This window comes from Chelonoidis abingdonii, chromosome 4 (assembly GCF_003597395.2).
Source record: "Chelonoidis abingdonii isolate Lonesome George chromosome 4, CheloAbing_2.0, whole genome shotgun sequence".
NCBI classification, from domain to species: domain Eukaryota; kingdom Metazoa; phylum Chordata; order Testudines; family Testudinidae; genus Chelonoidis; species Chelonoidis abingdonii.
The window spans coordinates 46,038,502-46,064,877 of NC_133772.1; the positions used below are offsets into that span (position 1 = coordinate 46,038,502).

General features: G+C 41.0%; 1 protein-coding gene across 1 annotated transcript in view; it reads left to right on the plus strand.

Annotated features, from left to right (window-relative positions):
- SERGEF (secretion regulating guanine nucleotide exchange factor) overlaps positions 1-22,068 on the plus strand; it is a 270,842-nt gene extending 248,774 nt beyond the window's left edge. The window contains exon 11 of the mRNA XM_075065841.1: positions 21,685-22,068. Coding sequence (XP_074921942.1) covers positions 21,685-21,851 — 167 coding nt within the window. The 3' untranslated portion in view covers positions 21,852-22,068. The remainder of the gene's footprint in view (positions 1-21,684) is intronic.
- Positions 22,069-26,376: the final 4,308 nt, after the last annotated feature.

Genomic DNA, 26,376 nt, shown 5'->3' on the forward strand with positions numbered 1-26,376 from the left:
AAACCACAATTTGAAGACTTCAATAACTCAGACATAGGTTATGAGTTTGTTATAGAAGTGGATGGGTAGGATTCTGGGCCTGCTTTGTGCAGGAGGTCAGACTAGATGATCATATTGGTCCCTTCTGACCTTAAAGTCTATGAGTCTATGAGATTTGTTCCTTTTTGGCTAGTAGGGGGAGAGTTTTGCCAGGTATTTCTATTTGCATTCCAGCTGATTGCTTTCCTTCCTGGGGTTCTGTGAAAGATCAGGCGGAATGGTGCCAAGTTTCTGCTTGTGGTCTCAACCTGGGTTCTTACTTCTGGCACGCTGACATTCTTAGTCTTTCTGCCCGATCTACTTTCACTGCTGTCTCAGAGCCAAGGCCAGATATACCTCCCAGTCTGAGGTCCCTGTGTCTGAAGCACGGATGCTGGCCAAATGAGCAGTTTGGACAGTGATTATGCTGTGAAAGTCCAGGAGAATCTGCTGGGGAAGGAAATCTTTCACCAAAAATCACAGTTGTATTAAGTGGAGGTGGTTTCTCTCTCCCTTTGCTTTCTCTCTTTCTCTTTTCTTTCTCGCTCTTTCTTTTTTCTCTCTCTTTGTTTTCAGCCTGCAGTGATAACACTCTAAAAAAGACTTACTTCCCATGTTCTCACTGGTTTGAGAGCTGCTCCTGTCCTAGGACCTAAGTGTGTGGTGCTCATTTAATTGTTGGGAGCATAATGAGGGACATCGTCAGGAATGTTCCGTACACCATCTGGCATGGAAGAGATTGTGTTTCCAGTGGTGACTGCATCAACTCGAATAGCACCCGAGATCCAGAAATACATGGCTTACCAACTGTGCATGGTTTCCCAAATCCTTATCTATGGCACTCTCAGCATTTTACTTCAATCAGTCAGTAGATCTGTCAGTATTTTTCTAAGTGACACTTGCTACTAGGGGAGTTTAGGCAGGTAGAGTTGGATAAGTGTAGTAATAATCTCAGGTAATTCAGCACCTCTCATACAGAAGGATCCAAAAGCATTTTAGGACCAGAATTCTGAGTGCCAGATTCTGCCTTCAAACTACATCCTTGGTGGTTGAAGAGGAACTGTGCAATAGCTGGAGTAGCTAAAAAAATTCTGACCAGGTCACTTCTTGAAAGAGTAAAGTGGTTCAGCATTTCTAAGCAGAGTATCTGCTGCTGCTACCACCACACACCCACCTAGGACCAATCACCATTTGATCCTGTTCATTTTTGGATTGCTCACCTATTGCTGAAATCCAGCCACCTCTGAAATGCAGCAGCTGTTCAACACTAGAAGTGGTGGAAGTGAAGAATAACATCTCCAGCTGATGAAACTTAAGAGGGCATATTAGATATGCAAAATGTAATTAAACAAGGTGCAATAGGGTAAAATAGCTAAAAAGAAACAATCTCATTTGTACCCCCAAAAAATATAACATGACAAAATTTGCATCACTTAAGTACACAATCTTTGCCTGCACCAGATGTTGCTGGAGGAACTCCTCATTTGTTTAGTATCAACAGGCAATTCTTGTAGATTTTGCCCAGCACTCTCAAGCAATTTTGAACTGATGTTTGGAGAGAGAGATCCAATCCTGCTTCTGAATCCTTTCCTTTTGGAGCTGTCTACTTCAGTTTTCTTCCTGTACATTTTTAATTTTTGTGGAAGTAAACACTGAATTTTTCTTCCATCGTTCTGTAATCTCCCACCTCTTCTTTTATGTTTGTGAGAGCATTCATAGAACATAGAAATATAGGACTGGAAGGGACCTTGAGAGCTCATCAATGCCAGCCCCCAGTGCTGAAGCAGGACTGAGTAAACCTAGCCCATTCCCAGAGGCGGATTTAAGGTTTTGTGGGGCCCTGAGCCAGAGCAAGTGGGGGCGCCCCTCCCCACCCCTGCCCCCTGCAATCTCACCCCCGTTGCATCCCTTCTGCCTGAGGCCCCACCCCCACCCCCATCCCACTCTGCCCCTCTTCCCTGCTGCACCGCCCCATTCCACACACAGTCAGCCCCATTCTTCCCCTCCCCCCACTGTGGCCCCACAACCGTACTCTCCACCCCCCCACCCGCAGCCCTAAAACTGGAGAAGCTCTGTTCCCCCCACCCCCACCATGACCCCAGGCTGCAGCAGGGAGAGCTCCCCCAGCCCTGAGGCCACAGAAGGGAACTAGTCCCGGGGTCATAATTGTAGTTTGACTGCTGTATTGGGGGGGCAAAGCGCCCATGCATTCACACACGTGTACACTGAAGCCAGTTCCCTTGGGTTACTGGCTCTCTCCCCCCACCTACAGTGGTACTTGGGCTGCCAGTGCTGCGGGGTAGGACAGGATGGCATAATGGGGGAGCCCCAGCTGCTACTGGCAACCCCTCCGGCACTGGCTGCTGCAGCGATGTCACTGCTTTGGTGCTAATGCAGTTGCCTCCCTTCTGGGTCTGCTGCTACCCAGAGAATGGTACATGCTGGGCTCCTGCTTCCCCCCACCCATTCCCGTATCCCTTTCTCTTCCCCCTCCCCTTCCCATTCCTCTCCCCTTCTCTTCACCCCACTCTCTTTCTCTGTGCCCCCTGCCCCGCAATTATGGTTGTAGAGGAAACCGGGGGGCACTAGGACCCAGGAGGCAGCATCCAGCTGCTGGGGCAGGACCCAAAGCACTGGAGAAAATCTGCTCCATCCTGCTCTGTCCGCTCCCCGCCCAAACATGCCCAGGGGCAGGGGACGCAGCATGGGAATGACAGACATAGTCCCCTCCCTTCCCCCAGGGCAAGCAGAGCTGGGGAGCGGGGTAGGGGCATGAGTGCCCATTTTTCTGGGGTCCCGCAATTGGCCAGGGCCCCTGGGCATGGGCCCTGTTGGCCCAGTGGCTAATCTGCCATTGCCCATTCCTGACAGGTGTTTGTCTAACCTATTCTTAAAAACTTTCAATGATGAGATTTCCATAATCCCCCTTGCAAGGCCATTCCAAAGAGCTACCCCTTATAGTTAAAAAGCTTTTCCTAATATCTAACTTAATACTCCTGTTAATTGATTGTTAATTGACTACTAGTAGTTAATTGACTACTTAATTACTTTAATTTCCCTAACACTATTCAAATATAGTTATTACATCTCGGGTTCTCCCTTGCAATGGTCCCTGATTGACAACTCTCTCTTCCAGCCAGAGAAGCCAGATTGTCACTTAATGAAGCTTGTGTGGACAGTGGTGGTTTTGCATTGTAAGAGTTTGTTGCAAACGTATTTTTTCTGTGTATTAATCCATCCTTGTGGTTTGGCACTCACAGTGTTTCACTTTGGATTCTCGGTTAACACTACAGATTGTCAGAGTCATTCTCCGTTAAGAGCACCAAGCTTCACAATGAAACTGAAAACTTCACATTCTTTTGCTGCTAACGTCAGGTTCACTAGAAGTGTTTCTGAACCTTAGCAATCTTCTTGATGGAGTTGGCCTGAATTTTGAGCTCATAAATCTGGGAAGTTTTACGTGCTTTCATGTTTTGTTGCTAATATTCCATACAGCTCTATCCAAAGCATTCTTCCTAATTCTCTTGTTTCCCTTTCATGCTTATCAATTCATTAAAGCATGATCTCTGATAGGGAGTGGAGTGCTGGTCTTAGGCAGCAGCACTCTTAGGGTCAGTGTTGATATTTCATATGTTATTTGCTTTTTACTATCCATCTAGGTGCTTTTATGGTCCCATCACTGTAATATCATGAGTATTAATGAATGTATCCTACTCTCACTCCTGTGAGGTAGGGAAATGCTATTATCCCTATTTTTCAGACCGAGAGATTAAAGTGGCTTGCCTAGTGTCACATAGGGTTGCTTGGCCAAGGTAGCCTTTTCCTACAATTGGGAAGCTGAGTCTGTACCTAGAATAAGCAGGTCTTATGCTAAGCATTGTTGAGATACAATATCTGGCTAAGCATTGAATGGAGTTAATACCTGCAACCCCTACCACTTCTAGAACAAAAGGCTGCTTAAAAATCAGTTGTCCTCTTCAACATAGGATGCCAAACCGGGTGCCCGGAAAGAGGGGTTTCATTTACAAATAACTAACAATAAACATTTTCAAATGAGATATTACAGGTCTGAACCCTGGCTTATTATGCAGAGTAGACATACCCTTGGAGTTAGAGTAACTAACTAGGTTGCTGTTAAACTGCTGCTATTTTTTAACTGCTGAGCAGGGCTGGCACAACCCATTAGGTGACCTAGGAGATTGCCTAGGGCGCTAACATTTGGGGGGCAGTGACAGCAGCGGCTGGATCTTCGGCCGGATCTTCGGCCGCCTGGTCATCAGTGGTATTTTGGGGGCGGGACCTTCTGCCACCTCTGTCGGAGGCGGTATTTCAGAGGCAGGACCTTCTGCCACCTAAAGCGCCAAAAAAGGTGGTGGCACTCCCGCTGCTGAGACAGCCTTCGTATGAACTACAAGCTGTATGAAAATCTTACTGGTATAAATGGGAAAAGTGAAAGCTCACCCAGCATTTCCCTACACTGCTCTTGACTTTGGATTTCTCTCTGTGCATCAAGTGACCTCTGGGGTTCACCTCAGGCTACTTGTGAGGCATTGCAAAAATCCCTCATTTGTTTAATATCAACAAGCAATTGTTTCGGACATCACTCAACAGTCACATGCAATCATATAACCTGTTCTTACACACGTCCCAGAACTCAGCCCACACTCTCCAAAATGCAACCTGGCATCTGATAATGTAAAAGAAGCAAAAACAAATAGAATCCATGTTAAATCGAAGGCTATTGTATAAATATATTTTCATGTAGAGTTAAGATGCAAAATCTCAGAAAAATAAACAGGAATTACACAGGATTTTATATGCTCTCCTTTAGAGAAGGATGACTTTCTTTTTTAAAAAACACAACTCATTGTTATTCAATGGAAATCATGCATCAGGGCAGGGAATACCCTGCAGGCCAGGAGAATTTTAAGGTAGCTGTGACTGTATAAATAACTTTTTAACTAGTGTTTTACTGAAAGTAGTTTTTATTGTGAACTGTCTGGGATTGACACTGTCTTGTACAGCACTGAGCACATTGTCAACACCTAAAAATGGTAATAAATAATTGGTCTTCATAACTAGACCAATGTACAATACAAAAAAATAATACTTTTAAAAACAGTTGTTCCTTGCCAACCCGTCCCTTCTCTGGACTTTCATTCATGAGGGGAGGAATCATGAAAGTTCATATGAGGCTTTGTTTCTGATCTTGACCAATGAAGCAAAAAAGAAATGCTGCCATAGTAGCAATGGGTACATCTGTAATATATGCTGTGTGTAGTGCCAAGTGTCTGTACTCAACAGGTAATGATGAGGCAGTTTGAAAGATTGCCTAACTATTTATGTGTTTATGCTACACTCATCACCAGGGTATCTGATGCCTTACCTGATTATCTGTGGAAGATGGCATCAAATTCAAGGTGCCACCCCAGGATCTGGAGGTAGTGTCCTAAATTCTAATTATTCAAAAACCAGTTCATTTTGATTTGATAGCACTTCACACTCGCATTGCAGTGGTGTAAATGACTGCACACAGTGCAGGGCAAAGGAAAATGAGTCTCCTATGGCCTGTGTTCTAGGCAGATGCCTTTCTGCAGCCTGCTTTGTCCATGTCTCTCTTGTGGGAGCATTGTGGGAGGACTCTCTGCTAGGAACTTAGTGAAAGGTATTTTTCATGTTTTATGAAATAGAGCCAGCTTTCAATACCCTTACTCACATGGAATAGCATCTTATTTCGCAAGCAGTCCTGTGTATTTCAGTGGGGTTATATGATAAGTACAATCCTATTCGATGTAAGTAAGAGTGACTGAACGTAACACAATGTTTCTTAGTGAAAAGATCCTGTTATTTCCACAAGGGGCACCAATCAAATCAAGTGGAGAGGTGAAATGTTTAATATGCAGAATTTTCAGGGAACTTGTTGGGTTTGGGGCAAGAATGTTACTTTGATTGGGGCTTGAGTGTGTCACTTTCTGCCATGTCCAATATCTCAGTGGACCTTAATTATTGAATCATGTTCAGAGTCTTTAGATAACTCTGTCCCATAGATAATTTCTCTGTCAGAATTTTTGCCTTATATTCGAGAGAGCATGATTTAAAGATTAGTCCTCCTATTACAGATGCTGGAAAGAGTAATGAGTAATCCTCTCTACACTGCAGCTGTTGTTTCATGTGTAATATGACCCCCATATTATGTCAGTGGAGTGAATCAGTGCTTTCTCTGCACAATCAAAGTCTTAAGCTTATGTCAGTCCCTGTGTTGACTCATCTTTTGCACTCAGGAGTGAATTAAAATGTACCTTCAGAACTACCTGGAGGAAAGCTTACACAGCACCTGTCAGCTCTTTCTAGCCTTAGCAAGGTCTATTTACCTTTGCTTTTAAAAACAAATGCAAACCTGGAAGATGAATTCTCAACCTTTAAGAAAGAACTTCTCCCTGCCACCCATAAGAATCATGCAAAAATCTCATTCTAACTATGACATTAAGATCACATTCAGCCTCCGCTAGGAAAATGTCATTTTAAGGTGTCTCAATGCATATCTGGTTTTGCAGGTGCCTGGGAACATACAGAGCTATGGATGTCTAAACAAAGAAAACATACTAGAATTACATTCAGTGGGTTTCCTTTTAATGTTCGTGATAGTTTCTACAATGTAAATACATTAATAAGAGGTAAAAGTAACCCTGTCTAAATAATACCAAACAATCACCCAAAATAAGGCTGTTACATGCAATAAACATAGTCGAAGAGTGCAGTGGGCCATGTATGTGTTGGTTTGGGAGTGTCTGTTGTGTGTGTGTGTGTGTGTGTATGAAAAGTTTGCATTTATTTTTTGTATTTATAGGTGTGTGTACAATTATTAGCGAGATATAATGCATGTGGAAAATACAGCATGTGGTTGTATGAAACAGAGAACTTATTTTCAGATACTGTTCTCTTTATCTGTTGGCGAAGTTCTATGATTCTATACCGGATGGTGCTTTCTTGTCATTTGCTGCTTTTTCTCACCTTTCAAAACTGGACACACAGCACACAGTGCTCAGGTACTACAGTGATGAGAGTGGTCTCAGAGCTTGGATACACACCTTTCACTACCGTTTGCCACCCTGGATGCATTGGACAGACATTGGCTATAGTGAACAATTTTGCCGAATTAAGTAGATTTCAAATTATTTTTCTATTCTTATCCATTTTGCACAACCCCAAACACTGTTCTGCACACACACATAATAGTAGAAGTAGTACTGTGTTTTTCTCACCATTTGAGACACACATAGTGAAAATTACATATAATTTGTTTTACGGTAGTTTCCAGAGGCCCTGACCAAGATTTAAGGCCCCATTGTGCTAGGCACCATACGCATGTGGAGAGACCATCCCAAACCACAATACAGAGCACTACTATTGTGAAACTATAGCTCACGTAATTTCTCCATATCGAAGCTACAGGTTTAGAGTACTTGATCAAAACAAGATCATATTCCTCAGCATCTAAGTATTTTTATTATGATTAACTTATCCCATTCTGCTTTCCCATATGAAGAGCCTTGGAATAAAAAGCGGTTGTTCTTTGGTGCACATGAGCATCACGAAAGAATGGCAAAATGAACAGCCCACAAAAGAAAATGGCATCTTAGAATTCACGAGATAATATCTGACTCTGCTTGATACACTGGTGAAAACCACCTGTGGTGGAAATACAGTGAATGAACCTGCAAGTGTGACTGATGGGAGCTCACAATGTTATTGTCCATCTCTCTGTGTAATCACTATCAAAAAGAGGTAAAACATTATGCAGTTTAATCTTCTAAGATTAGATTAAGGTTATGGTTAAATTAATTTAATCTTAATTTAAGATTAAGGTAAAAGGAGTTCCAGCACCTTGAAACATCCCAACAACCAGTGTAATATGTAGTCTAGTGGAGTAGCAGAGGCATCAGGTGAGCCACAGAACAATCTGTGGGAAAAGAGGAACATGTGGAGATCCTCCACATTGGCTAAGAATATCAGCAGTCCCTCAACAAGCAATACCATCACTTCATTGTTATCAAGTGCAGAGTCTTAAAGTTTTAGTTCATTTTAATCTCCCTATGCTTTAAAGGTGCCACCATGCAGAGCATTCGAAAGCAGTAGGAAGTCTGGTAGAACTTTTCAGTGAGTAAATGAAAGATAAGCGAGACATGGTGGGTGAGATAACATCTTTTAGTGGAACAACTTCTGTTGGTGAAAGAGACAAGCTTTCAAGCTACAAAGAGTTTTTCTTCAAATTTGGGAAAGGTACCTCACCCATCTTGTCTCGCTAATATCCTGGGACCACTGTGGCTACAACACTATTGCAAATAACTGAAAAATTGGCAGGAAGTAGTAGTGATCATAATTTCTGCTAACTGTGCTTGGGGAAAGCTCTAGACATAGTGCCATATAAAAAGTCAAGGTCAACAGCTGGAATTCTTCTTTCACACCAGTGTAAACCATGAGTGAGTCCAGTGAAGTCAGCTGAGTTCCACTGATGGAAAACCACCGTGCGAGGAGAATCAGGGATACTGTATGTATTTGGGAGGAAGTACTGGTCCACATCAACTAGCTTGAAGATGGGTTATGAGTGGAAATTGGGTTTCAGACCAGCTTGTCTTCAGCATCTTAGCTGTGTACTCCAGGCAATAACAGGAGATAATTTTTGTCCTCATCTAAATACTGTGTTTTAGACCAGGAAATGCACAAACTTTTGCCCTCCTCAGAGATCATTCTACTCCTTGTGCAGTCTGAGAAAACTTCTCAAGAGAATAACGGTCCTGAGCTCCTTGAGGAGCAATTAAAAAGGAGGTTTTCTAGAAAGCAAGATAACTCTTTACTAGAAAGTGTGGGTGTAAATTCACTTCCATAATTCTTAACAAAAGTGGCATTATGTAATTCGTTTAATCATTTTCTACTTCCATAGGTACCCTGCAGTATCTTGAAATCCTGCCCTTTCTTATTCCCTTCTCCTCTGTTAATGTTAGTAATGATATTGTCTTTAATGAGGGCAACAGAGTTCCCAAAACTTCCATTTATTGGGTGTTAGCTTATACATTTGCTTTCAAACCCTTGTGTTTTCCCTTCAGTAATAGATAATTCATTTTTCACTTTGTTCCTCAGATTCTAAACATGTCCATCATTTCCTCTAATAACTGAACAGCCACAGGAGTCGAGTGCCTTCATATCATTAAAGCAGTGCTAGGCTTGGTCTACAGTACTGACAGGGCTGGCACAACCCATTAGGTGACCTAGGTGGTCTCCTCGGGTGCTAACCGTTGGGGGGGCGGCAACAGTCATTGTCGGTATTTCAGGGGTGGGACTTTCCACCGCCTCTGTCAGGGGTGGCATTTCGGTGGCGGGACCTTCCGCTGCCTAGGGTGGCAAAAAAGCTGGCGGCACTCTTGACTGCCAACTTATGTCGACATAACTTTGTTGCTCAGGGGTGTGGAAAATCCACATTTCTGAGTGACACAGTTATACTGACCTAACCCCTGGTGTACACAGCACTCTGTCGATGGGAGATCTTCCTCCATCAACATAGCTACTGCCTCTCAGGCAGGTGGAGTACCTATGCCAATGGAAGATGCTCTCTCGTTTGCATAGGTAGCATCTTCACTAAGCACTACAGCAATGCAGCTGCAGCACTGTAAGTGTAGACAAGCCCTGATACTCAAGACACCTGATTTCTAGTCCTGGCTCTGCCACTTGTTCGTTGTATGACTGTGAGTAAGTCACTTGACTTCTGTGCTAATTAGGGATGCTAATCTCTCCTACCATGTTGAAGTTTAATGAATGTTTGTAAAGTGCTTTGAGATCCTTGGATGGAAGGTGCTAATTGAAGAGAGAAGAATTATTTTACCCAGAGTACTCAAGAGAATTGCTGAGACGGAGAACACTATGCACTAGAGCTTCACTAAACTTTTGTAACAGATCCTGTAAACTTCAGATTACATTTGCTGAATAGTTTGTGAATTTAGTAAACTTGGGCTGTGTTTGAAGCAAACCCTGCCCGGGCTATGTCATAATTTCATCTTGGTGGTTTAGTGGAATCAACCTGTGTTTCCAACCTGAAACCAGGCAAAACTCTGATATTTTAGCTGAGTTTTGCACATGTTTCCTGTAAAGCAAAACTGCACAGTTTCTCATAATTCTACAATTAATCAAAAGAGGACACTTGCTGAATCAAGAAAAAGGAACTTGGTACTATGTGAAAGGAATCTGGTAAAATCCATGAATTGTGCAGTTACCAAGGTTTTACATAAGAAAATTCTTGAACTAACCTTTGTATTGACAATAGTGCTGTCAGTTGTAAGGGATATATGGGACTGATATGCTTTGATTAATAACTGCGGATTCCTTCTGGCCCTCACACATTAGAAAAGCTGTCCACCTATATTTATCCCAAAATCAGATCCACCTAAGAAGTAAAGACAATAAGAAAATGGTTCATGTTATGTGAAACACTTTGTCTAAGGACACACAGATCATCCAAGGTCAGGAATTCCTCTCACCAAGAATAGACACTGTGATATAGCGTGACCAGAGGGCAGCAGCAGAGTGATAGATGGGAGATATGTAAGCCCCAGGATGATGAGAGCTTTATTCCCTGTAGAAGGAAGAGAGACTGCTACAGATTAATTAGAGCACCTGAAGCCAGTCACCTGTTAACCCCCCCCCCCCCCTTCCATCAGACAGTTGGAGGAGTTAAAGCAGAGTGCTGTTGGAGCAGAGAGCAGTTTGGAGGAGAGCAGTTTGAAGAAGTGCTGTGGTGGGCCAGAAGACCAAGACCCTATGTAAAGGGAAACCCAGCTTATGCAGAGCAGAGGGACTCTGCAGACACAAGGGGTTGGGAGAAACTTGGCCCAAGTGGAGAGAGGGCAGGGAGCCCCACAAGCTGAAGGGCTGGAGAGAGAAGTAGCCCAGGGGAAGGAATCGCTAGTTCAAGTGGTTCACCGCTATCCCTAGGGTCTCTGGGCTGGGACCTGAAGTAGAGGATGGACCCGTGTCCCTCCCTCTCCACTCCCCTTTTGTGGGACAATTGATACCCCAATTCAGGGGTGAGAAACGGCACCCTGAACCCCCACAAGAGGAAAAAGCGCAGGACCCATCATAATAGTGCCGGCAATTTGCCACAAAACTAAAATAGCTAAATGAGTGTATTGTTAATCACCTAGGCAAGAATCTCTCTTAATATGCAGATGAATAAAACCTCTTTGTTCCCCTGAACCTAGCTAAAAAAAAGATCTAAGCTACCAAGTAAGGGTGAAACCCTGCTTCCTTATGTAAAGAAACCCATTGCAGATTGTGAGAGGATTAAGAGATGGGCAGGGAAGCTGCAGTTAAGTAAAATGACTGGCTGTGAGACTGAAGGTCAAATTGGACAAACTGCCTTTTACCCCAAGAAATCCAAGTTGCATGTTTTCATCCCAGAGGATTAACTATACATTGTTTTCTTTGTAAATGAAATATACGGTGGATAATCTGTCTTTCACTCCAGATTAGAATCTGCACATTTGTGTGTCTTCTGGTCAGATCTGTATCCTTCTAGATACGGAAAAGACTCTTGTTTGATTATAATGTGAAATGGTTAAATATAATCAAGCAATGTATGGAGTATATCTTCCAAATGTAGAATATTATAAGAATTTTGTTGGTTTTTGTTGTAAATAATTGCTGCACTCTAGAAGTAATAGGAATTGTCTGGCACTAGGAAAAAGAAATGTTAAAAGATATAAATCAAGGTATTACTTCAGGATATTAAGAGAAAATGCTTAAATTCCAATTGACAGTAGAGGCTAATAATGAAATAAAATTTTTGAAAGAGATCAAACTAAAAAGCCTCTGATAAAAAAAGGACTGAAGAAGTTTATTATATGCCCAATCCATCTACTTGATACCAGTGGAAGCAGCAAAGAAGTGGAAAGAGTTGAAAACTAAGCACTCACTTGGCATTTTTCTAATAGGAGTAAGAGGGTGGCCCCCTTCTATGAGCCCTGAAACTAAGGTACATAAACTAAAGACTCACTATGAAGAGTGAGAACAAGAAGCTGAACAATCTTAAATATGACCAACACTCAGACCAGCCCTGTGGAAAGGTCTCTTCCCCAACTTAGGGTTAAGCAGATAAGATGTGGTGAGATTTCATTCCAAAAATTGTGGTTCTCCTTTTATTTTTTAATATAAATCACTGTAGGTTATCTTGCTGAGTCTCTCTAGTGAGACCTCAAGTAACCATATTTTAGATTTGAACACCTTTGTATGTCCAAGCAAATTGGCCTAGGAGAAATTGAAAAGAATTGTTTTAAGCAGTTTCTTTTAATATTCTGTACTTACCTCTTTTGTACCAATTTATTCAGACTATACTAACTACACTCTTTAAAGTGCCTTAAAGACAAGTGCATCTTTGGAAGTGTGATAAATATGTTAGGTATTAAAGAATTGAGAATTGATGTTCATAAGCAAATGTAATAAGAAATCTTGGTAATTTGGATTGTTCCGTGATATAATTGCTGAGCCTCAACTCCAGGCTGTGATGATTGTGTGCAAGGCTGTAATGTGTGTAGTACACACAATTGGTTGTATCTACCTTTCAACAGAGAACTGTTGATTATATATTAATGTGGTTTTGGGAGAATTAATACAGTAACTCCTCACTTAATGTTGTAGCTATGTTTCTGAAAAATGCAACTTTAAGTGAAATGATGTTAAACCAATCCAATTTTCCCATAAGATTTAATATAAATGTGGGGGGTTAGGTTCCAAGGAGTCTGTTTTTGAAGTTTTGGGTTGGGTTTTTTTGTTTTTTTTGTGTTTGAAGAATTGCAACTTTGAGGTCTGTTGTTGAGTGACCAGAGAGATTGAAATGTTCTCCGACTGGTTTTTGAATGTTATGATTCCTGATGTCAGATTTATGTCCATTTATTCTTTTGCATAGAGACGGTCCGGTTTGGCCAATGTACATGGCAGAGGGGCATTGCTGGCACATGATGGCATAGATCACATTGGTAGATGTGCAGGTGAACGAGCCCCAGATGATGTGACTGATGTGGTTAAGTCCTATGATAGTGTCCCTTGAATAGATGTGTGGACACAGCTGGCACCGGGGTTTGTAGCAGGGTTTGGTTCTTGGGTTAGTGTTTTTGTTGTGTGTGTGTAGTTGCTGGTGAGTATTTGCTTCAGGTTGGGGAGCTGTCTGTAGGCAAGAACTGGTCTATCTTCCAAGGTCTGTGAGAGTGAGGTATCGTCCTTCAGGATAGTTTGTAGATCCTTGATGATGTGCTGGAGAGGTTTTAGTTGGGACTGAAGGTGACGGCTAGTGACATTTTGTTACTTTATTTGTTGAGCCTTTCATGTAGTAGACGACTTCTGGGTACTCTTCTGGCTCTGTCAATCTGTTATCATAACATTCAAAAACCAGTAGAACACTTCAATCTCTCTGGTCACTCAGTTACAGACTTCAGAGTCACAATTCTTCAACATAAAAACTTTAAAAACAAACTCCAACCTGAAGCTGCAGAACTGGAATTAATTTGCAAACTAGATACCATCAGATTAGGCCTGAATAAAGATTGAGAGTGGTTGGGTCATTACAAAACCTAAACTTAATTTCCCCAATACTAATTTCTCCCTACTGTTACTCTCACCTTCTTGTCAACTGTCTGTAATGGGCCAATCTCTTACTACTTCAAAAGTTATTTCTCCTCCTTTGGTATCCTGCTGTTAATTGATTTATCTCATTAGACTGACTTAACACTTGGTAAAGCAACCCACATTCTTTCATGTATTTATACCTGTTCCTGTGTCTTTTACTTCATATAGCTGATGAAGTGGGTTCTAGCCTATGAAAGCTTATGCCCATATAAATTTGTTAGTCTTTAAGGTGCCACAAGGACTCCTTGGTTTTTGTTTTTTTTTCTTTTTTTACAAGTAACTGTGTTAACCCCCCAAGTATCTTAGCTGCTAATATTAGTACAGTGAAACCCTGCTATAACACGACCTTTAGGGTCCAAAAAATCCCATCGCGCTAAATGCAGGGTCGCAGTATAATGGGGTTCCAAATCAGTGAGGTGGTCCCCAAAGCGGTGCATTAAGGTGCACCGCCTAGTGCCCCCAGCAGGGGAGAGGAGCTGTGGCCCCCTGCCTGCTGGGGCCAGAGAACTCCGGGGCTGCGGGCACCGGTGCTCTCTGTCCCCAGCAGGTGCGGGGCCGCGGCTTCTCTCCAGCTTCAAAAGGAGCCGCGGCTCCCCACCTGCCGGGGACAGAGAGCATGGGCGCCTGCAGCCACGAAGTTCTCTGTCCCTGGCAGGTGGGGGGCTACGGCTTCCCTCCGGCTTCGGCTCCCTGCCTGCTGGGGAAGAGAACTCCGGGGCCCCAGGCGCACGTGCTCTCTGTCCCTAGTAGGTGCGGGGCCACGGCTTCCCTCTCGCTTCAAGAGGAGCCACAGCTCCCCGCGTGCTGGGGACAGAGAGCACCGGCGCCAGCAGCCTCAGAATTCTCTGTCCTCAGCAGGTGCGGGGCTGCGGCTTCTCTCCTCTGCCCTGGTGTTGGGGACCATTGGTACAGTGTCATACTGTATTATACTGTACCTTAAAGGGGAGCCAAGCTGCGATCGCGTTATATGCGATTTTGCATTATGACGGGGTTTGACTGTACTTCTTGCCTGTAGAACAATGTATTTAAATACGAAGACTGTCTAAATAGTTGTGGGTTACTGGGCGTTATGTAGTCATATGACCTTTATATAATACTTTATAAAGCAATATGGTGTATTTTTAAGTACTTTTCTCCTAGCCAGTAATGCCAATTTAATACATGCATTGGTTGCAGGCATTATTTTCTGATTACCTGGAATAATCTGGTTAATTATCACTTGCCTGTGGTAGTCTAAAGTCTGCTGCCCATATGCATCTGATTAAAGCAGACAGATTCAGTGGGGTTTGATTGAGCTTTAGACCTAAATGATTTATACCTACATTGGGGAAACTTGCTTCACCTTTGGCTTTTCACAGTATTTTGGATTATAGAGACAAATTCTGGTTTGTTACACTGGTGGAAATCTGAAGAATTCTCTGGGTCTACACTGGACCTGTTTTGTTAAATCTTCTAATTTCATTTATGCTTAGAATATTTACACTTTAAAGAGGGAAAGAGCAACAGCAGTAATAACATGCCTTTGTGAAAAGGTTACTCCATTTAACCCACAGACCCAACAAACAAATTTCCCCTTCCCTTCCTCTACCATATGCATAAATCATTAGATATGAGAACATGTTGCAATGCTCATTTTAAATTCAGTTAGAAACAATTTGTAGCTGTATTAATACATATCACTTGTAATGGCGTTTCATCCCAAAGAGATCTGGCACAGAGCCTTGTTGGTGGTTGTCATGTTCATAAAAATTGAATTTCTGCCTGAAAGCATGTGGGGCTTCTGCGGTTGCTTCAGGATTTTATCAGTAATCAACTTGGAATAGGCATGAAATCATGACTGATGTAGAGAACGTAGACAAGGAAGTTTGTTGACTGCTTCTCAGAACACAAGAACTAGGGGTCACCAAATGAAATTAATAGGCAGCAGGTTTAAAACAAATAAAAGGAATTATTTCTTCACACAACGCACAGTCAGCCTGTGGAACTTCCTTGCCAGTGAAGGCCAAACCATAACAGGGTTAAAAAAAGAACTAGATAAATTCATGGAGGATAGGTCCATCAATGGCTATTAGCAGATGGGCAGGAATGGTGTCCCTAGCCTCTGTTTGCCAGAAGCTGGGAATGAGTGAGGGGATGGATCACTTGATGATTACCAGTTCTGTTCATTCCCTCTGGAGCACCTGGTACTGGCCACTGTCAGAAGACAGGATACTGAGCTAGATGGACCTGTGGTCTGACCTGGTAAGGCTGTTCTTATGATCAAAAGGGAAGGAAAAAACAAACAAAAATACTCCAAAAGGGAATCAAAGCAAGACTCTGTCCTTGACCACTCTTCTGTAATGCCTTTTCTCTAGGTGACTTCATGAGCTCATATAACATAGCCTATGTCTCCATACAGGCACTGTAGTAGCATATCTATGAGCAATATAGCTATGTTTTCCTAAATTTTAAGTGTAGACCCCATGGCTTCAACTGCTGTCTCTACACTGATGAGATAAAATCTATCATCTCCCTGCTTCTGCTTCTGCTCCTGTAGTTTGGCCTGTCACGCTGTTGTCTTCTCCTGCAAGCCTCTCCATTGACAACTTAACATTTCCAAAACTGAGCTCCTTTTCTTGCTCCAGACTCCCCTCTTTTCTCTATCACTTTAGAAAACACCACTATCTTCCTTGTCACACAGCTGCCTGAGCTGCCCCAGAGCCAGGTCCACTGGCCGCGGCAAAAGTCAAGGAGGTCACAGAAAGTCACAGATTCCATGACTTCCATGACCTCCATGGCAAGCTCACAGCTTTACCCATGGTGTAAAGTGATATTGCGTATTTGCATTGTAAACCTCTATAATTGTGTAACTCACCAAACAGGAAAAGAAGCATTAATGAACATAAAGGGCTTGTCCTGCATATAAGATGACCCAATGAAGATCAGTGAGGTATTATGTAGCATCAAAGGAGAGAGGACCTGTTGATTGTATTCCTAACTCCCTCCAGGAAGGGGAAACCTATGCATGAATTCATCTCATCAGTTTAGATTCTGGAGTGGAGGGGATAAAAATTTATCACAAGGAGAAACTGAATCTGTTTTATGCTGTCTAGACTCCAGGGGGCAAAGATTCCTAAATAAAAGCAAAAAGATCCCCATGCTTCTTGGCATGGGTTGGGCCTGAAAGACATTTTGGATTGACAGATTACTACAAATCTATCACCTTTTGAATCACAGACTGAAACTCATTTGTGTGTATATATGCTTGCTTGCTTTAACCTGTAAATACCTTTCTCATTTCTTTTATCCTTGTTATTAAACCTTTAGTGAGTTTGTTACAGGATTGTCTACAAGCACTGTCTTTAGTGTGAGATGTAAGGTACAAATTGACCTAGGGTACGAGACGGGTCTCCTGGGACTGGGAGCAACCTGAATATTTTGTGATCTTTGGTATAAGTGACCATTTATCACTAAGTCCAGCATGCCTGGGTGGTAATATAGACTGGAGTGTCTGTGACTCCACTGCAAGACTGGTACAGTGCTTCAGGAGTTCATATTTGTTACTGGGTTGGTGAAATCTAATTATAGAACATACCACGAGCTTGGGGTGTCTGCTCTGCTTTTGGTTAGCACTCTCGGTTGTGAGCTACTCCAGACAGCATGACGCTGTTCTTTGAATTCCTGCAGAGCTCTCCCTTCTCCACCAAATCAAATACAAGTTTCTAGTCCTTGCCTTTATGACCATTCACAAATCAGCTGCTCCCGGCTTATCTGTTCTAGTACCTTTTTTTTTTTTACCAGACTTCATTGTCTTTTTTATCCACTTCTGTAAAATTGGGGCACCCTATAGTTATGTACAGTAGCCTGTTGTGTACAAAATCCTTTTAATCACTTTTTCTCTTTGCTCATATAAATAAAGACCATCACTGTTTAAGCCATCAGATGTTCTTTAGTTTTAGGGAGATGTTTTTGTCTGCTGTTTTCCAGGCTTTTAAAATCCTCTGTGGTAAAGATATGTAGTTAGACATTGTTATCAGTCCAAGTAAGTCATCTTCTGCCCCGTTTCTTGTTTCAATGTTTTAAATATTTGCTGTATCAGCAATTCCACCCAGCACTTTAATTGTTCCAGATGACTCAAAACATGCTGGACTTAGTTCATTAGGTTTTGATGGAGCTGAATAAAAATTCTCCAACCAAATAAAGTAGTAATCAACATGGAAACAAATCAGCCAATTGCATTTGTGTGTTGGACTAATCACTGATATTCGGTACTACAAAGCTCATAACAACAACGAAAAGGGTAAGATTAGACGTTTAGATGATTAGATGTCTCAGAAAATGTAAAATTACCAAAATTCTATTCCCTATTAACATGACTAGATGGTTTTCCTACTCTAGGTCTAAGAGGAAGGTCCTGTATCTCAGATACTGTGATGTGTTAACTCTTAGCAAATGCTGACTTCTTAATAGTGACTGCTTTGCATTCAGGACATGCACAGAAATGGTCCTAGTAAGCAATACTCTAAATGTATTTTACATCCCTTCCATACAATCCAATGTAGGGTAGACACCCCTTTGAAAACTAACCTAACTGCTTTTAAATCTCGCTATAAAATGGCTGGAAATTGATGGTTGAGCATGATATCAAGGTACTATCACTAAAGGGTTCTCAATCTGGGGATCACAAACAGGTGTTGTGGGATCATGACCTTCCAGCACTTCATATTTCACTTAAATGGCTATAGATCCCTGCTAGATAGAAGAGTGATCTGAGAATGGCAAAGGGGGTTGCCATAGGGGAAAGGATGAAAACTGCTGCTATAATTCTTGCTGATAATGTTGCCCACACTGGTGTTTAACATTCCCAGAAAGTTCTCCTATATTCAGTGAGATCAGAGACCTTTAAATGCGGCTCTGATTGGAGGAAGATGGGGATGAGGTAAGGGTGTGGGGTAGGAGACAACTGGTAACTCAAAAAACAGTTTTCTTAAATCTTCCCATAACACGTTCAAAGAACCTGCCAGGAAAAAGACCAGTATGTTGATTTAAACTCAAAGTGAAACGAATCTGCTTGTTACAGTCTCTGTAGAGTCTTAAAATCAAAACATGATTCATAAATGTGTTATCCTCTGATCTGTATTTCTGGAATGATTATTATTTTTCAAGTGACAATTATTTATTGTAATTAAAGTTGTTACATATTTCCTTTGAACTGGGATTAATCATGCAAGATGATTGCAACCTTTTCCATATTGGAACCGTCATGTTACAAAAAAAAGTTTTGCCTCCCCAACATAGCCCGGAAGAAAGCCTTGGTTGTGACTCTTCCCTGGATTGCAAACTCATTACTTATGGTATGTTAGCAAGTTCCAGACAAGATTTGAGTGCTTTTCAAAAGCAAATGGGTGGTATTCTCTCCATTTCACAGATGAGAAAGCTGAGGCACAAGACAGGTTTAAGTGACCTTTGGTGGTTCACAGGCTGGGTTAGGTATGGAGAAGCATCCACCTATTCAGATATTCATTCGAACTACCCAATTCTCTTAAGTCTGCAAAACAGGGCTGGAAAATGAGCCAATCTTTCTCTTAGGATTTCCAGCATGTCCAGTTCTGCTTGGAAATTCCATTGGAACAGCCATTGTCTCTGTATTTTGCTACTTTCCATTTTGATGCTGAATGGGATCCACAAGTGAAAAAATGTCCCTGAATCTTCCTCCGTCTTAAAAAAGATTTGGCATGAGTGCTGTTCTAAACATAGGTGGCATTACTGGGGAAATGTTTTTATGTCTGAACCAGCTTGCACCTCACTCCTCTGGGTTTAGAATTATGATTTAATAATACATGGCCTAGTTAAGTAGGTGTCACATAGCCTTTAGTTTCCTGCCTACAGTGTCAGCTATTACATGATAATTAACTACTTGTTAATGCTGAAACTTAGTATCTCTGCTATTTTATTATTCACATTTTTTAATATCCTAACCAGGACTAATCCATACTATGGGCCAATGGTGTCTGGTTTTTGGTGTTGATACGGGTAACTACAGGCATGTCCAAAGAGATGTTTGAATACTCACTTTATTGTACGAGCTGTGAATTGTGTTGAAGAGAGGTTGAGTTAGACAAACAAGCACAATTTTAATCCTGAACCTATTTGACACTGGATTGCTGGTGATATGCTAAAACAGTGAAAACATAGTAGTTTAATTAATTGTCTTCTAAAACAGAATACTGGATAGAGGGTATCCAGATAACAGATCTAGAAAAATGGTCTTATCTCTTTAAGTGGGTTTTGCTGCTCTTTTGCCTTTTCTAATGTAATTGTGAATGTTCATATACTCTTTTATTTTATCTATTCTTTAACTCTTTTGTTTACCCTGCTGTGCTCTTGGCCTCAGTTATATCTTGTGTCAATGAGTTCCATGTGTTAATTATTGTGTAAAAGAAATGTTCTGAATGTAGTAGATTTTGCTGTATGGTATAGTTCATTTTTTTTCTGCATCACTGTTATATGATGAAATCAGCACTCTCCCATGGTTTGTGATGTATTTGTTACTCACATACCTTAATGTGGTATAGTCCGGCCTTGAACTTTACAAGGAATTCCTATTAACCCCTTAGTTGCTCATATAAATCCATGTTCTTCAGAGTGGCACATCTACGGCCCTGTGCTATATATCTGTTAATTTTTATAGTATTCCCATATAGCACAGCATGTAAACGTATGGGCCCTGAATGTGCATTTTTGGTGGAGCTCAGGTTGTTAAGAAGAACATTGATGCAGCTTTGAGGAACTACTGTACTGTGTCAGAAGGGATTCCCCTTACTTATCTCATGCAGAGGTTACTGTGAAATCAGTTCGTAGAATACAATTTTGTGTTTAATAATACCTGGCTTTACTAACATTTTAATTTTTGAGAAAAATATAAGAAAGAAGAACATTTTAACACTCAGAGTAATAGCATTACTTAGCGTAAGTAGATTAGGGTAGCTCAAAGGAGAAGGGTGATCTGGCCAACATCTAGAATAGTCTGTTCCTGAATTTTGAAGATATTACATTATCTCAGGGCTGTGACCTTTATTGCATTTTTTGGTTTTGTGTTTTCCATTTGACTTTAGAATTGTATTTGATACCATTAGCTCACTGTGACATTCAAAAGAGCCAGTTGCAGCAGAAACATAATTACATTACAACTGTGGATTTCTGTTTGATCACACAAACTCAAAAGAACATGCTGGCACTCAAAAACCACTTCACGGATGGAACATGCACCAGTGCTCAGAGTAAAAGAGTTTTTCCTCTTGCACTGACCATTTATAGAACAAGATTTCTGTGGAGTGTTTTGAGGTACTATAATGATAATACGTTGATCTTGATTTGGGATAGAAAGAGTATGAGTTAAAAAGTAAATAATAATAATAGAAAATAATGAAAATATAAAACTAAAAGGTAAGGTACATCTAAGAAGATAAGAAATAACAGCAGTGCAAGTTGCCACGGGTTCGTATAAAAAGAAACACAAGGAAAAGCCATGAGAGTTAAAGTGAAAATAGGAATAAATGTATGATCTCATTCATAAATATATGAATGTATTGCTTCCTTCCTTTGCCACTCTGTCCATATAGACCTTGATTCTGCATGCCATTCTGTGCGAATGAAATTAAACTATATATATGTATGTAATAGTTCAATGCATGGCACTGGGATTTGCCTTCTCAGAACAGTTTACAGGATGGGGACACCAAATTATAAGCTTTCTGGGAGAGTTTTATTTTGTGTCTTTAAAGTGCCAGCAAACTTTTGTGGGGCTGGTAGAAAGAATAAATGGTAATCTTATTAATCAATTCTTAAACCTCTTGCTTGCTTTTTATTTATTAAGGATCAGGAAGGAACAGGTAGATTCTCTGATAATTAGAAGATGGCTGATTGCACTCCTTCCCATAAAAGAGCCAGTGTTTTGTTTTGTTTTGCATTGGTTTGTAACAAATATTCTCATTGAAACTTTTGTTCCTTTTCCTCTAGATGGTCATTGTTTCTCCTGGGGATGGAACGAACATGGGATGTGTGGTGATGGCACAGAAGCAAATGTTTATGCCCCGAAGCCAATCGTAGCTCTTGGTTCTGCAAAACCATTCTTAATTGGATGTGGGGCAGGACACTCTATGGTTCTTTGTCAGATTCCAGGTTAGACCTTACACGCAGGAAGCCATAGCCATGTGAATTTGGACATCTTTGCATCGAGCTCTTCAGAAGCATTGTGAGAGAATTATTTAATACTGGCATAACAGCCTGATGGTATAGAAGAAAATAAGGGTAAAAAACTCCTTTGTTCTGAACCCAGAATTTCAAAGAAATGAGCTAATGTGCTGAGAAAACTGTTTAATAAAGACAATGTTTATAAATATATTACCGGAAATTATTTCACAGGTTCTTTTCACAGGAGATGACATTGTTGTCCATGGGTAAAATGAATAAACGTTTTGCTTTGCTGCTACATAAATGAAGCAAGAAGGATTTTCTCCCCTAACATTTATGGTAACAAAATACAAAGTTCTTTTGGATGATTTTAGCAGTTGATAACAGATTTATGGTTTTTGCAGAGAAAGTGTTACTCACTGATGTAAGGGTGAGCTTAGGTGGTGTCTGAAGAAGTAGTGTGAGACTGTGAGAACACACAGGGATTGTTTGGTTGTTTTTTAAATGGTGACGAGCATTTGCAGGTCCCATTGACTTTTTTTGGAGTTGTGGGTGCCTCCTACTCTGGAAATCAAGCCATATTGCATAGACACCTGACAGCCTCTACTTAATAGGTTTAAGAAGAAACTCTCTGGGAGCAGGTTATCCAGATATAACTGCTTGCTGCAGGTTTTGCTACATCTTTCTTTTAAGCACTGGGTTGTGGCCACTGTCAGACAGGATTCTGGACTTGATGGTCCACTGATCCAATCCAGCATGGCACTGGCAACTCCTGTGTTTCCAATGCTCCTAAAAACAGGGAGTTCTCGAAATTTCACAAGATTGTTCTCATGGGATTTCCAGCCTAATATGAACACCAAATAGATCTTGGTTAAATACAGATTAGCTGTGGTTACACTTCCCAGCCCAACAAAACCTCTGATCCCTTGAAAGTTTAGAACTTGGCCAAAACAACTTGTTCTAGGCTAGTGCTTAGTATGAAAAGTTTGGCCCTAGCAGTGACTTTTGTGGGCTGAGGTGAAGGAGAGGGAATTCCATTTTTAAAAAACCTTCAACTGTTTGTGTTGAGCAGAATTAAAAAAGCTAATTTAGTGAACTCTTTTCACACAAATACAGTGAAGAACATTAAATTGGATCATTACCACCCACAGTAGTTAAATTTACTGTGGTATTTGAGGTATTTCACATTCTAAGTATCGGGAATACCATTGTATGGTAAATATTCATTGTTAATGATGCCCACTGTTTCATTTTTAAAAGCAAGTTTACCAGGGAATGAGCCTGTCAGACTAATTGCCTTATTGAACTAGAAAAAAGATTTTAAATGGGTTATTAGGAAATTGCACAGGAAAACATTCTAATAATATCATATCAGTTCAGTCCAGTTATGAAAGAGAGAATTAGGCAATACATATGGGCTGTAGGGATGGACTGTCCTTATAAATGGGAAACCTTTCACTCAAGTACATACACAAGAGAAGCTCCAGAAAGAGGATATGTATTTACAAATTTGGTTGCCATGTTTAGCATACTTACAACAGGTGGACTCCCCGGCCAGCAAGCCGGAATCTTGAACCAGGTTCTTTGAATATTAACGTGATCCTGAATTATGAATTTATGTTTTCATATGTTAACATTTTATTGTAGCTTTGCCTTAATGAAAAGTTTCTTTAAAAAAAATGGTAGCCAGGGCTCAGGAACTAGTTTACAGGTATTTTTCTTTGCATTTTCAATGGGAAATAAACCTGAATAAATGACTGAATAAAAGTATGAAGATGATATTCAGTAGGCTAAAGCTATTTTTAAAAATGGAGGGACAATAAAGTGGCCCAGTGCAGCCTTAAAAAGGGGCCAGAAAATATCCTTCTGTTTGTGAAAAATTCACCGGCCATGTACTTGGATGTATTTGCCCACAATAATGTACCATGCTGGATGTATTTACCTATGGGAATGTACCTTTTCAACCTATGAGCTTCTGAGCTACTTATTACTGCCTAGGCTGTTCTTCATTGGTCTTCTCCTTACTACTTTCCAGCCCCTTGTCTCTCTATTATGCACACGGGGTGATTTATCATGCCTTTTTGCAGATCCCCTCCTGAAGTTTCCATCCATTCCTATCAGGTGCCACAGACCTCCCAGCCATGTTAGTTTACCTCCGCAATCCCACCCTTCAGGGTAAGTTTGTAAGGGAGAGACCTTACTTGATCTTCCAACTTGTGTACATCCCTTAAAACTGACTGGTCTCTAAGAGGGTCCCATATTGTCCACTCATGTGGGTTATTATTTATGTGTTAGCGCTGTGGTTCTGTTAAGAATTACCCATACAAATTCACAAAAGTAAATGTTATTTATTAAGTTACATAGCATTTGCTCCTTCAACCACATAAAATGGAAACACCTCAAAAGGATCGCAAAAACTCCTTTTAAGCAAGTCTCCTCAGAGGTTAATTTATACTTTATTCTATAAACTAGGTTCAGTGGGGGCAAGTGACAAAAGTCCATAGATAAGTAAAAAGACCTCCAAACCATGGAAACCTTGGAGAAGGGTCAGAATCGAGGGGGCGGGGGGAAGAGGGACGTGCACCATCATAGCAGGGATAAGGGAGAGACAAGAGAGAACGTGGGGGGAAAACAAATCAGTATCTTAAATGTCTGTTTGCTAATTCAAGAAGTATGGAGAACAAGCAGAAAGAACTTGAAGTGCTAGTTAATAAACACAGCTCTGACATAGTTAGCATTACACAGATTTGGTGGGATAATGTGCATGACTGGAATATTGGTATAGAAGGGTACAGCTTGCTCAGGAAGGACAGGCAGGGGGAAAGGGAGGTGGTATTGACTTATATATTAAAAATGTATACACTTGGACTGAGGTCAAGATAGAAATAGGAGACAAACTTGTTGAAAGTCTCTGGGTAAGGATAAAAGGGGTAAAAAACAAGGGTAGTGTCATGGTAGGGGTCAGCTACAGACCACCTAACCAGAAAGAAGAGGTGGAGGAGGCTTTTTTTTAAAAAAATTATACTAACAAAATCATCCAAAGTACTTGGTGGTGATGGGCGACTTCAACTACCCAGATATCTGTTGGGAAAATATTATAGCAGGGCACAGATTTTGCAACAAGTTCTTGAAATGTATTGGAGACAATTCTTTTGTTTCAGACGGTGGAGAAAGCTACCAGGGGAGAGACTGTTTTAGATTTGATCTTGACAAATAGGGAGGAACTAAGTCGTAGAGAGTTTGAAAGTGGAATGTAGCTTGGGAGAAAGTGATCATGAAATGGTAGTGCTCATGATTCTAAGGAATGGTAGAATGGAAAACAGCACAATAAACATAATAGATTTCAAGAAGACAGACTTTAGCAAACTCCAGGGGTTGGTAGGTAAGATCCCATAGGAAGAAGTCTAAAGGGAAAAACAGTTCAAGACAGTTGACTTTTTTTCAAGAGACATTATTAAGACCACCCTGGCATAACTAGGAGATCTTCAATTATCTGAAACTCAAAAAAGAGTCCTACAAAAAGTGGAACTAGGTCAAATTACAAAGGATGAATATAAACAAATACCACCAGTAGGTAGGGACAAAATTAGCAAGGCCAAGGCATAGAACAAGATTAAAATTGCTTGAGACATAAAGAGTAACAAGAAAACATTCTACAGATACATTAGAAGCAAGAGAATGATCAAGGACAGGATAGGCCCATTACTCAGTGAAGGGGGAAAAAGCAATGACAAAAAAAGTGTAAATGGCAGAAGTGCTATATGACGTATTTGTTTCAGTTTTCACCAGAAATGTAACTGGACATCTAACACAGTGAATGCCAATGAAAATGAGCTAGGATAAGAGGCTAAAATAGGGAAAGAACAAGTTAAAATTACTTAGACTAGTTAGATGTCTTCAAGTCACCAGGGCCCGATGAAGTACATCCGAGAATAATCAAGGAATTGCCTGAGGAAATATCTGAGCCATTAGTGATTATCTTTGAGAAGTCATGAAAGATGGGAGAGATTCCAGAAGACTGGAAAAGGGCAAATATAGTGCCAATCTATAAAAAGGGGAATAAGGACATCCTGGGGAATTATCAACAGTCAGCTTAACTTCAATGCCTGGAAAGATAATGGAGCAAATAATTAAACAATCAGTCTGCAAACATCTAAAAGATAATAAGGTGATAAGTAACAGTCAGTATGGCTGTGTCAAGAACAAATCATGTCAAACCAACCTAATAGCTTTCTTTGTCAGGGTAACACACCTTGTAGATGGGGGGGAAAGGGTAGATGTGGGATGTCTTCACTTTAGTAAGACTTTCAATACTGTTTCGCAAGACCTTCTCATAAACAAACTAGGGAAATACAACCTAGATGGAGCTACTATAAGGTGGGTGTATAACTGGTTGGAAAACCATTCCCAGACAAAAAGCAGCAGAGAATCCTGTGGCACCTTATAGGCTAACAGATGTTTTGGATCATGAGCTTTCGTGGGTGAATACCCACTTCGTCAGATGAATGTAGTGGAAAT